This window comes from Somniosus microcephalus, chromosome 12 (assembly GCF_052327205.1).
Source record: "Somniosus microcephalus isolate GS21.2 chromosome 12, FLI_Smic_1.0, whole genome shotgun sequence".
Taxonomy (NCBI): domain Eukaryota; kingdom Metazoa; phylum Chordata; class Chondrichthyes; order Squaliformes; family Somniosidae; genus Somniosus; species Somniosus microcephalus.
Genome location: NC_140998.1, coordinates 139,934,362 through 139,948,678, shown reverse-complemented (window position 1 = coordinate 139,948,678; position 14,317 = coordinate 139,934,362). Strand labels below are relative to the sequence as shown.

General features: G+C 41.3%; 1 protein-coding gene across 5 annotated transcripts in view; it reads right to left on the bottom strand.

Moving 5' to 3' along the window:
• The window catches only part of pcnx1 (pecanex 1), a 372,844-nt gene that overhangs the window by 255,259 nt on the left and 103,268 nt on the right, over positions 1 to 14,317 (bottom strand). For 4 of the 5 annotated variants that reach the window (XM_086003620.1, XM_086003621.1, XM_086003623.1 and 1 more), the window contains exon 3: positions 13,637 to 13,742. The exons of the other annotated variant lie outside the window; for it this stretch is intronic. In XM_086003620.1, the coding sequence (XP_085859746.1) occupies positions 13,637 to 13,742 (106 nt within the window). The remainder of the gene's footprint in view (positions 1 to 13,636; positions 13,743 to 14,317) is intronic. 5 annotated transcript variants of the gene reach the window in all.

Sequence of the window (14,317 nt, the reverse complement as noted above, 5' to 3'; positions counted from 1 at the left end):
TTTCCTTGCCTGTTTTTTTCCCCTGTTCTTTTGCTTTGCTTTCTCAATTCCATATTAATTTCTATTTTTTGTCCTGCTCTGAACATTGAGCTCAATTGTGCATCATTGCCACCTTTGAGCATGGTCTTGCTTCAGCCCACGACAAATGCCATGCAACTTCAACTAGTTAAGTTAGAAAACTCAATAAAATCCAAAATGAGTATGTCTGAGGCGAAACAAGTAAACGCACAAAATAAAATGTGCAGTGTTGCAATATGAGAAGATGTCATTGTCGGTAACTATTAATTTTATCTGTGATTTGACGAAGTTTGAAATTAAATCACATGCAGAGTTACTGAAACATTAACATTCACTAATCTTTCATCTTTAAAATAAGCCTTGTATTTTTATTTTCATCACAGAATCTTTCAATTTCTGTCTCTTTATTTTCTTTTACATTTATAAATGAAACAAATTACTTCAACACACCTACAGATCCACGTTCAATTTATAATTTAGTTTCTGTAACTTTCAGATTTTATGCATAAAAAGATTAACAGTATTTTCCCCATATTCTGACAGCATTCGGCAAAAGAAATGCAAAATTAATTCTATTGGGAGCATGAAAAAATTGCCTCAAATTCAGCAAGGCAAAAATCAATCAAGTATTTAGAGTCAGAGCTGACATTTTAGTTTATGAAAAGATTTGTGACAATAGGCTTTACCTTCTAAGAGGGTAGTGCAGTCTCTGCAAATACAGCCACTGAAACCCTTTAAATGCTTTATGTACCCAAGATCAAAGTAACCTCTCTCCATCTTGAGGCATACAAGGGCTTGTGCAATGAACACTCAAAAATCAGATGATTTTTTTGGCCCATTGAACAGTCACCTCCAAAACTAAAACAGTTGGCAACTATGCTGTCCTTATTTCTTTTCCTGTTCTTTGTCCCTTCTCTTTTATTTATTGTGTGCAATCCTTCTCCTTTGAAAGGCTTAAGAGTTGAGAAAAATATATAAGGATGATCAAACTAAAAGCACCATGATGAATTGAGGATCACAATTCCTGCTCTTCAGACAGACTTTCTTGTGGCCCTAATAACCGCCCTACTTTGTCCACCTTGACTAAGAAGTTGGTTAAACGCTTGCAATTTTGTGACTGGGTAGAGGGGACGAATGGAATATGGAGCACAGTGAAACTCAATAGGTCTATGCGCAATATACCACATGCCAGTTCAAAGGAGCAAACCTTAGTGAAGCAAACTGCGTGGATAAAAGACGTATAAATATACCAAGCCAAACTACAGTATCAGGAATCTTGCCGTTATTTCTTGTTTTAACACTGATTAAAGTTAGGCCAGTGGTGAAAATAAAGTAAAGGTTATAGGCCCAAGCCTGGTGCTAAGATTTTGATGGCCGAGATGCAGGATCCATTTCTGGGGACTCTACCTGCAAGTGGCTCTGACAATGCACATTTGCTTTATTCATTGCTACATTCTGCTCATACCACACTCTACTTAGCTAGGAACAAGAGTGTGACAATAATGTTTAATGAAATAAACATTTCATCTTACCAAGCGTTAAGATGGCAGATACTTTAAAGAAGGCAAGTATTTTTTTTAAATGTCCATATTATAGCAAATAAGGGATAAATAGCAGAGTTGGCTGAAGTCCCTTGTGTGTTTGGGGCCTCTGTGTGCATGTATGGTTGTAATATCAAACGACAAAATTACACAGATACATCATTCGTGACCTAAGACTTTGAGGACTACACACACCTCCTTGATTAATTCTCAGCCATGAAAACAAACTAAACTACCCATAATACAATGCCGCAGACAGAAATTTAACTATCACTTTTTGCTGTCCTGGTAAAATGCGGTGAAATAATTTATCTATCCCTTTTGACAGTTTTCATGTTGAATGCGGCAAGCTGTTGCAATGTCAGTTAAAGAAGAAAATGTGAAACCTCAAAGGTGGCATAGTGGTTAGCACTCTTGCCTCACAGCGCCAGGGACCCGGGTTCGAATCTGGCCTCGGGCAACTGTCTGTCTGTGTGGAGTTTGCACATTCTCCCCGTGTTTGCGTGGGTTTCCTCCGGGTGCTCCGGTTTCCTCCCACAGTCCAAAGATGTGCGAGTTAGGTTGATTGGCTATGATAAATTGACCCTTAGTGTTAGGGGGATTAAATACGTGGGGTTACGGGGATAGGGTGGGATATGTGTTGGTGTAGGGGTTACGGGGATCGGGTGGGATATGTGTCGGTGCAGGCTCGATGGGCCGAAATGGCCTCTATCTGCAGTGGGGTTTCTGTGATTTGTGATTCTGTTATGGCATAGTTCATTGTTGCTGTAACATAAGTTTCATTATGTGCCAAGAGCTGGTACAAGATGAAAAGTTGACTTCAAAGGATAAGTTTTGTGACCCACAATACTATAAGAAGTGTTTTATATACCTGCAGAGTCCATTTCTAATGTCATCTTTGTTCCTTCGAATTGTATATTTTAATATACCTGCTAACATTCACACGGAAGAGACCATAATACACTGTATATTATCTCTTCTGCGTGTGCACTGAAACATCACTCATTTGCAGTGGAATAATGTGAAAAATATTATGGGGCAATGGTGATTTAGCAGGATGAGCAGCATGAACAGAGGCCAACTGTCTGTGCAAAATGTGACGGTCAACTGCTGTACATCCAATTGTCTTTGAATGAATGTAAGGTTTTTGCTTCCTCTATTCTCCCTGGAAGACCATTCCAAGTCTTGTCCACTTTTTGTGTAAAGAAGTTCTTCTTTACATCTGTTGCAACATTTTCCTTAGCCAAAATTTAACTTATTCCTTGTTCTAGTAACCTGGCAAACCTTGAAGTAGTGCTCTTCATCAATGCTGTTTAACATCTTGTATGCTTCTGTAAAGTCTCTGATCAGCCACATCCTTGCAAAATTCACTGTTCTTTCCTCATAGCTTAATTCTTTGATGTTAGAGATTAACCTCCTGGCTCATCTCTGCACCGACTTCACGGTTTGAATGTTTCTCCTATGCATTGGTGCCAAAACTGAACACAGTAGGTGAGGTCTGGCCTCAGTACTGTAGGTACATGACATGACATCTTTGGACATACTCAACTGACCTAGCATAAAATGATTTGCTATGTTAATTAACTTGTATAAAACACGAGATAAATGAATGCATGGATAAATATGGAACTAGAGATTACAAGGATAAATGGAAGCACAAATGACTGAATACTCGATGGAACACTATGATTTCAGTTCTGCTGAACCGTAGAAACATCATCTGTGGAATACAGCTGGAAGGATCATAGCAGCCATCTCATTCCATGGTTTGTGATGTTGTCGCAGGCAGCATTTCCCTTTTGAAGCCTCAGCAACATTATAAAGCAACAATTCATTCTAATTTTATAACTTTTATTTTTATCCCTTGTCAAAAACAAGTTGGTCTAATTTTTTTTCTGATTTCACGTTAAAAAAGATAGGATGAAATCAGCTTCAGGCAAATACCTGCTTTCTCCAATCAGAAACAAAACAAAATGTTCATTACATAGAAACATAGAATATAGGAGCAGGAGTAGGCCATTCGGCCCCTCGAGCCTGTTCCGCCATTTAATGAGATCATGGCTGATTATCCAAATTCACTACCCTGTCCCTGTTTTCTCCCCATATCCCTTGATCCCTTTAGCCTTAAGTGATCACTTTAGCCTTAAGAATCCATTAGAAAACTATGGATTTAAATCAGTAAAGCAATTTTGGAAAGAACAAAAAATATTTTCTGTAAATAAATGCTTAAGAGCTGTCTTCACAATGTCTAATGCTAAAAGAGGTCGACAAGCATCAGGAGTTGCATTGCCAGTGCTTCTACATTGATGGTGACTGTGCCAAAAGGGGCAAGTAGTTGTGTGACTCACCCAACAACTGCAGTGCCCCAACACTGATGTGTCTTAATATTCTCAGGTTTAACCCTAATTTTTGAAAAGCACTTTTTTCAGGAGGGGAATTATCTAGTTTAATCAGGTTCAACTCCAAAACCAGAAGTCTCAAATATAAAATTAGGACACCTCTCCTGCTGAGCAACAGTTGTAACTATTTCAAATGTTTCATCATGTCCAGCTTTTCACAAACTTCTTCTGCGCTGGGCAGGAAGCCACAGGCTTTTGACGGCACAGACAACACAAAGCTGGGTGGGCGTGTGTGCTGTGAGGAGGATGCCGAGAAACTCCAGTATGATTTGGACAGGTTGGGTGATTGGGCAGAAGCATGGCAGATGCAGTATAATGTGGATAAATGCGAGGTTATCCACTTTGGTGGCAAAAACAGGAAGGCAGATTATCTGAATGGCAATAGATTGGGAGAAGGGGAAGTGCAACAAGACCTGGGTGTCCTTGTGCACTAGTCGCTGAAGGTAAGCATGCAGGTGCAGCAGTGGTTAAGAAGGCAAATGGTATGTTGGCCTTTGTAATGAGAGGATTCGAGTACAGGAACAAGGATGTCTTGCTGCAGTTGTACAGGGCCTTGGTGAGACCACACCTTTAGTATTGTGTGCAGTTTTGGTCGCCTTATCTGAGGAAGGATGTTCTTGCCATGGAAGGAGTGCAGCGAAGATTCACCAGACTGATACCTGGGATGGCAGGAATGACGTATGAAGAGAGATTGGGTCGATTGGGCTTATACTCGCTGGAGTTTAGAAGAATGAGAGGGGATCTCATTGAAACTTATAAAATTCTAACAGAACTAGACAGACAAGATGCAGGAAGGATGTTCCCGATGGCGGGGGAGTCCAGAACCAGGGGTCACATTTAGGACAGAGATGAGGAGGAATTTCTTCACCCAGAGAGTGGTGAACCTGTGGCATTCTCTACCACAGAAGGCAGTTGAGGCTAATTCATTAAATATATTCAAGAAGGAGTTAGATATATTTCTTAAGGCTAAAGGGATCAAGGGATATGGGGAGAAGGCAGGGACAGGGTACTGAGTTTGGATGATCAGCCATGATCTCATTGAATGGCGGAGCAGGCTCAAGGGGCCGAATGGCCGACTCCTGCTCCTATCTTCTATGTTTCTATGAAAAAAACTCATCTTGGAAATAATAAAATCCCCAAGTTGCAATTACTATCTCATCTACTATTGCACATTCCTATCCATTACTACCCAACCCACCTACGCACATCAAAAAGTCAGTTCTCTTTATTCCTTATAATTCAACATAATCTTCTCAGAGTGCCACAAATAACAGAATAGAAGTTACAGGTTGTGTAACATTTACAATATTTTCAAAAAATAATTGTTTTACTTGGTCAGAAAACATAATGGGCCAGATTTTGCTGAAAAAATAAAGGCGTCTAAACGACGCTCACCATTATTAATGCGCAAAATTGGCCAGGTGCTTTTAGTGAGGAAGAAATACCCCGTGAATTGTGAATCACCACAAGTTACTGGATGATTTGCGCCACCACCGTTCTCGCCTTTAACTTCCGTGATTTTCATTAAGTTGCTGTATTTGCACATTAATTGACCATTAAGCTCCCCACAGAAAGTTAAGCCTAGTAATGATCAGTGCAAGTAACTTTTTAATGACGTGATAATTGTTAATAACTGCCAATCAATCTCTCTTGTCCAGAAAGTAAACAATTATAAGTGGAGTCTCATTCCTTCAGGTTGCAAATTGTTTTAGGAGATTTTAAAAATGTGAAATTTTAAATGTTTTCTTACTTTTCCTTTCTGTCTCTTTTTTCCTCTCTCTTAATCCAATCTTTCTTTCTCTCTCCCTCTCTGTGCCTGATTTGACAGTGAATTCACCCATTCTAATTTAAACTTCCATCTCAGTCCTTTCTCGGTTTATTTCTTCATGCTTTATTCTCTTTGGTTAAGGAGATACAGGAAACTCTTTGGTATCCGGCACCGACGAGACCGGCGTGTTGCCGGTTGATCAAAAATTCCGGATGACGGAGAGGGTTATCTACCGAGGCTATTTTTAACAAAGAAAAATAAGAAAATCCAGAAATGTGCAGTATACAGTAATTGGGTACTCACCTACAGAATGTTGTATTAAATGGATGGTGGAAGATGCTTGATTAAGTACAGTACTGCCAGTTGAGGGTAATGCAATGCAATGACTACCAGCAGCGTGGAGACACACAATACCCCTGTAAAATGGCGGATCGGAAGAGACTACCAGCAGCGCGGGAGAGTCAGGCTCCTGTTATTGAGGTGTTTGGACTTCGACAGTGCCAAGAAGTGGCAGTTTGGAGAACTACCCCCACTGACTAACTCGGCCACCATGGGAGACTCGGACTCTGCAACATTGCCGGTTATTGAGGTGTTGTTTTTGGAGTGAGAATTTTGCCGGTTAATAGAGAATTCCGGATATTTAGGCGCTGTTTAAACAAGAGTTTCCTGTACACGGTTTGTTTCAGTGTTCACCAAGGTCCCAGACGCCCTGTTGGCCTCGCTGTGCCATTATCAGCTCGCACTTCCAGCAACTTTGTGGGGGAAAATGTTTTAAAACCTAAATGTGCAATTGTTAGTCTAACACGTCGTGAGATGCCCCGCTCCAGCAAAATGTGGTTAGTATGCAGGTGCAGCAAGTGATTAAGAAGGCCAATGGAATATTGGCTTTCATTGCTAGGGGGATAGAATATAAAAATAGGGAGGTATTGCTTCAGTTGTACAAGGTATTGGTGAGACCGCACCTGGAATACTGCATACAGTTTTGGTGTCCATACTTAAGAAAAGACATACTTGCTCTCGAGTCAGTACAAAGAAGGTTCACTCGGTTAATCCCGGGGATGAGGGGATGGACATATGAGGAGAGATTGAGTAGATTGGGACTCTACTCATTGGAGTTCAGAAGAATGAGAGGCGATCTTATTGAAACATATAAGATTGTGAAGGGGTTGGATCGGGTGGATGCGGGGAGGATGTTCCTGATGATGGGTGAAACTAGAACTAGGGGGCATAGTCTTAGAATAAGGGGCTGCTCTTTCAAAACTGAGATGAGGAGGAACTACTTCACTCAGAGGGTGGTAGGTCCATGGAATATGCTGCCCCAAAAAGCTGTAGAAGCTACATCATTACATAAATTTAAAACAGAAATAGACAGTTTCCTAGAAGTAAAGGGAATTAAGGGTTACAGGGAGCGGGCAGGAATTTGGACACGAGTCTAGGTTCGGATCGGTCATGGCCCTGTGGGTAGCGGAGCGGGCCCGTGTAGCCTGATCCTGCTCCTATTTCGTGTGTCTAATTCTGTTAGATTCAGGAGATGGTTCTGTGATAGTGGATTGGCGGTTAGGATCAGATCAGCCATGATCTTATTGAATGGCGGAGCAGGCTCGAGGGGCCGATTGGCCTACTCCTGCTCCTATTTCTTATGTTACATACATAGATACATAGAAGATAGGAGCAGGAGTAGGCCATTCGGCCCTTCGTGCCTGCTCCGCCATTTAATGAGATCATGGCTGATCCTTTAATTCAGTATCCCGTCCCCGCCTTCTCTCCGTAACCCTTAACCCCTTTTGCCCGTAGAAATATATCTAATTCCCTCTTAAATATATTTAATGAGCTGGCGTACACTGCCCTCTGTGGCAATGAGTTCCACAGGTTCACCACTCTCTGAGTGAAGAAATTCCCCCTCATCTCTGTCCTAAATGGTTTAGCCCTTATCCTTAAATTATGTCCTCTAGTTCTGTTCTCACCCGCCAAGGGAAACATTCCTTCTGCATCCAGTCTGTCTAGACCTGTCAGAATTTTATACACTTCTATGAGGTCCCCTCTCAATCTTCTAAACTCCAGTGTGTACATCCCTAAACTACATAGTCTCTCCTCATAGGTCATTCCCGCCATTCCTGGTATCAGCCTGGTGAATCGCCGCTGCACCCCCTCCATGGCAAGAACATCCTTCCTCAGATGAGGCGACCAAAACTGTACACAGTACTCGAGGTGTGGTCTCACCAGTGCCCTGTACAGCTGCAGCAAGGTATCCCTGTTCCTGTATTCTAACCCTTTTGCTATGAAGGCCAGCATACCGTTTGCCTTCTTGACCGCCTGTTGCACCTGCATGCTCGCCTTCAGTGACTGGTGTACAAGAACACCCAGGTCTCTCTGTACTTCCCCCTCTCCCAATCTATTGCCATTTAAATAATAATTTGCCCTCCCGTTCCTGCACCCAAGGTGGATAACTTCGCACTTGTCCACATTATAGTTCATCTGCCATTTATCCGCCCAATCGCCCAGTCTGTCCAAATCGCTCTGGAGCTTCCTGGTCTCTTCCTCTGAGCCCACCCCACCTCCTAGTTTAGTGTCGTCTGCAAATTTGGAAATGCTGCATCCGACTCCCTGATCCAGGTCATTAATGTAAATTGTGAACAGCTGGGGGCCCAGGACAGATCCCTGTGGTACCCCACTTGTTACTGCCTGCCATTCAGAAAATGAGCCGTTTATTCCAACTCTCTGTTTTCTATCTGACAGCCAGTTCCCTATCCACGCCAAAACTTTCCCCTTTATCCCATGAGCCTCAATTTTCCATGCTAATCTTTTATGTGGGACCTTATCGAAGGCCTTTTGGAAGTCCAGGTACACCACATCTACTGGCTCTCCCCCATCTATTCTACCAGTTACTCCCTCAAAAAATTCCAATAGATTAGTCAAGCACGATTTACCCTTTGTAAATCCATGTTGACTCTGTCCTATCCTGTCCCCATTTGCTAAGTGCTCCGCTATTTCATCCTTAATGATGGACTCCAGCATTTTGCCCACAACTGATGTAAGGCTTACAGGTCTGTAATTACCTGCTTTTTCCCTACCCCCCTTTTTGAATAGTGGGGTAACGTTAGCTACCCTCCAATCCATCGGCACTGTTCCCGAGTCTAATGAATTCTGAAAAATCATCCTTAGTGCATCCGCTATCTCTAGGGCCACCTCCTTCAGTACCCTAGGATGCATGTTATCAGGCCCTGGGGATTTGTCCACCTTCAATCCCTTTAGCTTCCTTAACACCATATCCTTAGAGATATTGATTTGCGTCAGTTCCTCCTTTGCCAATGTCCCTATTTTTCCCGATATCCCAGGGAGGTTTTTTGTGTCTTCCTTCGTAAAGACTGACCCAAAGTATGCATTTAGTTGATCTGCCATTTCCTTATTTCCCATTATATATTCCCCCGTATCTGACTGCAATGGACCAACTTTGGTTTTCACCAGTCTTTTCCTTTTGATATATTTATAAAAGCTTTTGGAGTTAGTTTTTATATTTTCCGCCAGCTTGTTTTCGTAAGCTATTTTGCCCCTCTTGATCATGCCCTTTGCCCTCCTTTGCTCTATCTTAAACTGTTCCCAATCTTCCGCTCTGGCGCTTTTTTTGGCTATTTTATACGCCCTATCTTTGGATTTTATGCTGTCTCTAATTTCCCCTGTTCTTATGCCCCATCATGAAATCAACATGTATATGACTGCAATCTTTTGTCAAATTTAATTTTTTCATGAATTTCATTCTCATCGATACAGAATGTCAGGATTAGAGAATGGAACATTTTCCCGCTTTTATCAGCAAACACTCCCTAATAATGTAAAGCACAGGCCCTACACAGACTCTTATACCTCAACAATATGCCTAAACTGCAATCTCAGAAGGAAACCCTTATTGCAAATTTTTCCACATCAGCCATTCTTGTGGATTCGAAGTGAAAGTGACAACTTCAAGCCAATTTGTGCTGTGGAGGAGTGTTCACCACCAACTGAGATCAGATTACCCACAATCAATCCCTTACTACCCCGACATCCACAAAGGAGACACATCCAGCAGAGAAGATTTACATTCCATCAATCCGGGCTGAGTTTAAACCCAGGTCATTCAAGTGAAAGTGCAGATTCTAACACTTTAAACCACTCAGTGTTCGAACCTATGAAGCAACCATCTATACAACATATGAAAAATCTTAGTTCTGCGAGCACCTCTCATCAAATGTTTCCATTATAAATTCCTGTTATAATGGAAACTCCATATGTAAACTTGTGCTGCAATTACACTGCCCTACCAGCAGTGGCACTGTAGCATCTCAGTTCTGCATCTACAAGCTCCTCAGCCAAAACTGCAGAGAAACGTCTGTGCCTCAATTTACTCTGCTTCCCAAGCTGCCCTAAGTTTTACTATTTAACTTCAAATAATAATATTGTATTGAAGTATTATTTTAAAATAAAGGCAGAGTATACAACTGCATGCCTCAGTCCCATTAATACCCCCCAACCCTGCTTCACCTAAAGGTAGATAAGAAACATTAAAAATACGAGCAGGAATAGGCCCCTCGAGCCTGCTCCGCCATTCAATAAGATCATAGCTGATCTTGGGCTCAAAGCCACTTCCCTGCCTGCTCCCCATAACCCTTCACTCCCTTATCTTGCAAAAATTTGTGTATCTCCACCTTAAATGTATTTAATGACCCAGCCTCCACAGCTCTCTGGGGCAGAGAATTCCACAGATTTACGATGCTCAGAGAAGAAATTCCTCCTCATCTCAGTTCTGAAAGGGCGACCCTTTATTCTGAAACTATGCCCCCCCCCACCGAGTTCTATATTTCCCCACAAGGGGAAACATCCTCTCGGCATCTACCTTCTCGAGTCCTCCCATTATCTTATATGTTTCAATAAGATCACCTCTCATTCTTCTAAATTCCAATGAGTATAGGCCCTGCCTGCTCAACCTTTCCTCACAAGTCAAACCCCTCATCTCTGAAATTAACCTAGTGAATCGCCTCTGAACTGCCTCCAATGCAAGTATATCCTTCCTTAAATAAGGAGAGCAAAACTGTACGCAGTACTCAAGGTGTGGTCTCCCTTTCATAAAACCATGCTGACTCTGCTTGACTGCATTATGATTTTCCAAATGCCCTGCTACTGCTTCCTTAATGGAGAACTCCAGCATGCTACACTCAGTCTTGACTCCCCATTTCTGACACTACAGGAGATTGCCAAGTTTTTTTTTAATTTTTTATAAAGTACAGGAAACTCTTTTTTATCCGGCACCAACAGGATCGGCGTGGTGCCGGTTTATCAAAAAGTCTGGATTAGAGAGGTATAGTAAAAGGTACGAGATCCCCGTACACAGCAACAGATCCAGGCTTCCCTGTTGCATGGCAACAGGTGCAGGAACCCCGGCCACAGACCAAGCGTCCCTGTTGCTTAGCAACGGGTACAGGAACCCCGGTTACGCAGCCACAGATCCAGGAACAGCCACGAATATGAAGTAAAACTTACCTGAACCTACTCCTGAATTTTGCCGGTTAACAGAGATTTACTGTTATTTAGGTGCCGGTAAATCGAGAGTTTCCTGTATCTAAGTTGCATATATGGCACAATTTACTTCAAACACCAAAGCCCGTCCTAATGTTATTAAACTTTCCTCTGCTACAAATAGACTACCCTTAACCCAATCTTAATAAGATTTGTCACTTCTATACATAACTTGAATGAAGTACAATCATAAATTTATCCTGTGAATGAGATGAGAATTATGATACAGAGAGCACTCCAGAGAAACAGTAATCGTAGGCATTGCAGGAAGACTGTATATGTTATGCTAATCGCAGTGTACACTGTGTATTAGGATGCGTTAAACTCATGAGGGAGTAAAGCTCAAATATAAATCTAAAATTACCAGCAAGCACAATGAATGCAGCAAGGATTTTCCAACGGGTTCATAAAGCACAACATAAAACCACAAATACACTTATGTAAAAGCCAACCATTCAGTGGTTGAACATAGGACTGTATCTAACACTGTTGTCAAGGGATCGTGTGCCATTTAGTGATAAAGTACCTCATTGTGAAATGGAGGGAATCAATCTGATCAGTGCCGTATCACCACTGGTGAATGCTATAATTTTTTTTTTTTAAAGCACCAAGTCTTCAGGGCACATCACTTTATAAGTGGAATTGTGCAATTCCACTGCACTCTTCTCATTGTTTTCTTCTCTCCTCTGATGGTGCTTACTCTTGCTGAGTTGTGGTTCCATGAACACCCTCCAGCACCTCACCCAAGTTATCATTCTTCATGTGTGAGCCAAGAAAGGAAGAGTCAGCGGGCTATTCAATCCAACACTCGTGAGCCGAATGCCAAAATTAAATGTCTTTAAACTTACAAATTCTGTTTTCAGGCCTTGTCTAAACAATGTGTTAAATAATTATCATATTCACAGCAGTAGTTTTATAAAAAATATACAAACTTTATTAATCTGTTATGTTTTTCAAACTATACCAGATATTTATGCTCAGTGCAAAGGACCACTCTTGTAAGTGAGCACACACTCCCTTTGAACCCAAGTGTGGCTGTATACACAATATTCAGCAACATTGGAACGTTCAGGGTCAAACAGAATCCGTTACTGTAATTTGCATACTGGAAATGTCACAAGCCCTCTCATATTCTTCTAGTCCTTTGGATAGCAGGCGAATAATGACTTTATCCAACAATATGGCTTGGGCTACAATTTATGATCTGATTTATTCAAAAGTAAAAATCAAACATTAAGAGTAGCAAAACCTCAATACAGGTGATTGCACTAGATTACTATAGTTCACTCAATAATAAAAGACAACACTTCACTAACTCGAACACTGAACCTGGACCAGTGTCCCAAACACAAAAATGTATATCGGAGGTTGAGCTGACTGCACAAAGCCTTTATGTGCTCACCTGTGCACAAGATATAGAAGAGAACAGCTGAACTGGTAAAGTGTTGCAAAAATATCTTGGAGGCTGTTGATCAACTCCTTTGCCCAGTGATAAAGAACATCAAAGGGTTTTCTTCACAATTAAATAAAGTTATAAATGGTTTAAAAGGCTTAGGCTGGTCTCCCAGGACCTGTTGATAGCCATTTTCCAATTTTGATCTTAAAGCGGGTTTGTTTCGATCATTTTCAGCAGGCAGTATAGAGAATTACAAGGCAAGTACCCATATTGCAAAGGTGATAAACAAGATGACAAGCTAACAATTTTCCAGATTCAATAGATAATTATGCAGATAGTTATCAGGATGCGTTTATGTGCAGAATTAACACTAACAATGTTGTAATTAAAATGTTAGTAAATTAAAGTCACTTTGTCTCATTGTAACACAGTAGTTGCTTTGACTCTAGGGACAAGTACATTGATTTAGTGACTGCATGGTTTCCAGACATTTTTTTTTATATGAAGAGAACCTAATTTAATCTCTAACACCATTAAGGGGAAAAAAGTATAAACCAAGAACAAAATGCTCTATTTTTGTCAGATCTTTTCCTAATTTCCTAGATCTGCCATTTTGAGTCTTGGCTCAGTGATACGCTAGTGATGATACTCCAGTAACCTAAATGCTGTTTATATTACATTTTTAAAAAACAATTTTGAAAGTTGTTTGAAAAGTGGAACCAGGAAAATGCTAAGAACAAGTGTTTCTAATTCCTTCCATTTGAAATTTAAGGCTGTGCTTATGGTATGTAGCTCCGTTATTTTCCAGGACTAAATTAGGTCCTTTTTTAGCAAAAGTTTCTGATGGCTTGCAACAAACCTGCTGTTTCCTAATGTTTTGATACTTGGCTACAAATTTTTGGAACCGAAGCAAAAAAGAAACACTTCTGAGCAGCAGTCACTGCCCGCAGCAACAAGGTGTTACCTGGTGGTTGCTGTCCAGACCAGCGTAGGAATTGCGTGAACTGCAGCCAACTGGAGGGGTAGCTTCCCGTACAAACTCAGTCATCTCTATTCCACCTCCTGGGTCACTGTAAATTAAATACAAGCAACTGAGAAATTGGAGGACAACTAATTATGCCAATATTGCTCTTTTCAAGTAATAGTTTGGTTAAAACTTGTCCTCAAGGCTTCAACGTTCACTTCTTTGGTGTCCTGGCCAATATTTATCCTTCAACCAACATCAGTAAAACAGGTTATCAGGTCATTATCACAATGCTGTTTGTGGGACCTTGTTGAGCGCAATTTGCCGCCCATTGTACATCAACAGTGACTGCACTTAAAAAGTACTTAATTGGCTGGAAAGTGCTTTAGGATGTCGTGAGGTCATAAAAGGCACTATATAAAAGCAAGTCTGTACTTCATTCCTTCCTAGCTATCAAAAAACCCACCCTCGAGTCCTCTGTCCTCGCTACCACCCCATCTCCAACCTCGCTTTCCTCTCCAAAGTCCTTGAACGTGTTGTTGCCTCCCAAATCTATGCCCATCTTTCCCGCAATTCCATGTCTGAATCCCTCCGATCAGGTTTCCGCCCCCGACACAGTAGTGAAACGGTCCTTATACAATCATAGAATAATACAGTACAGAAGCCCATCCGGCCCTTCGA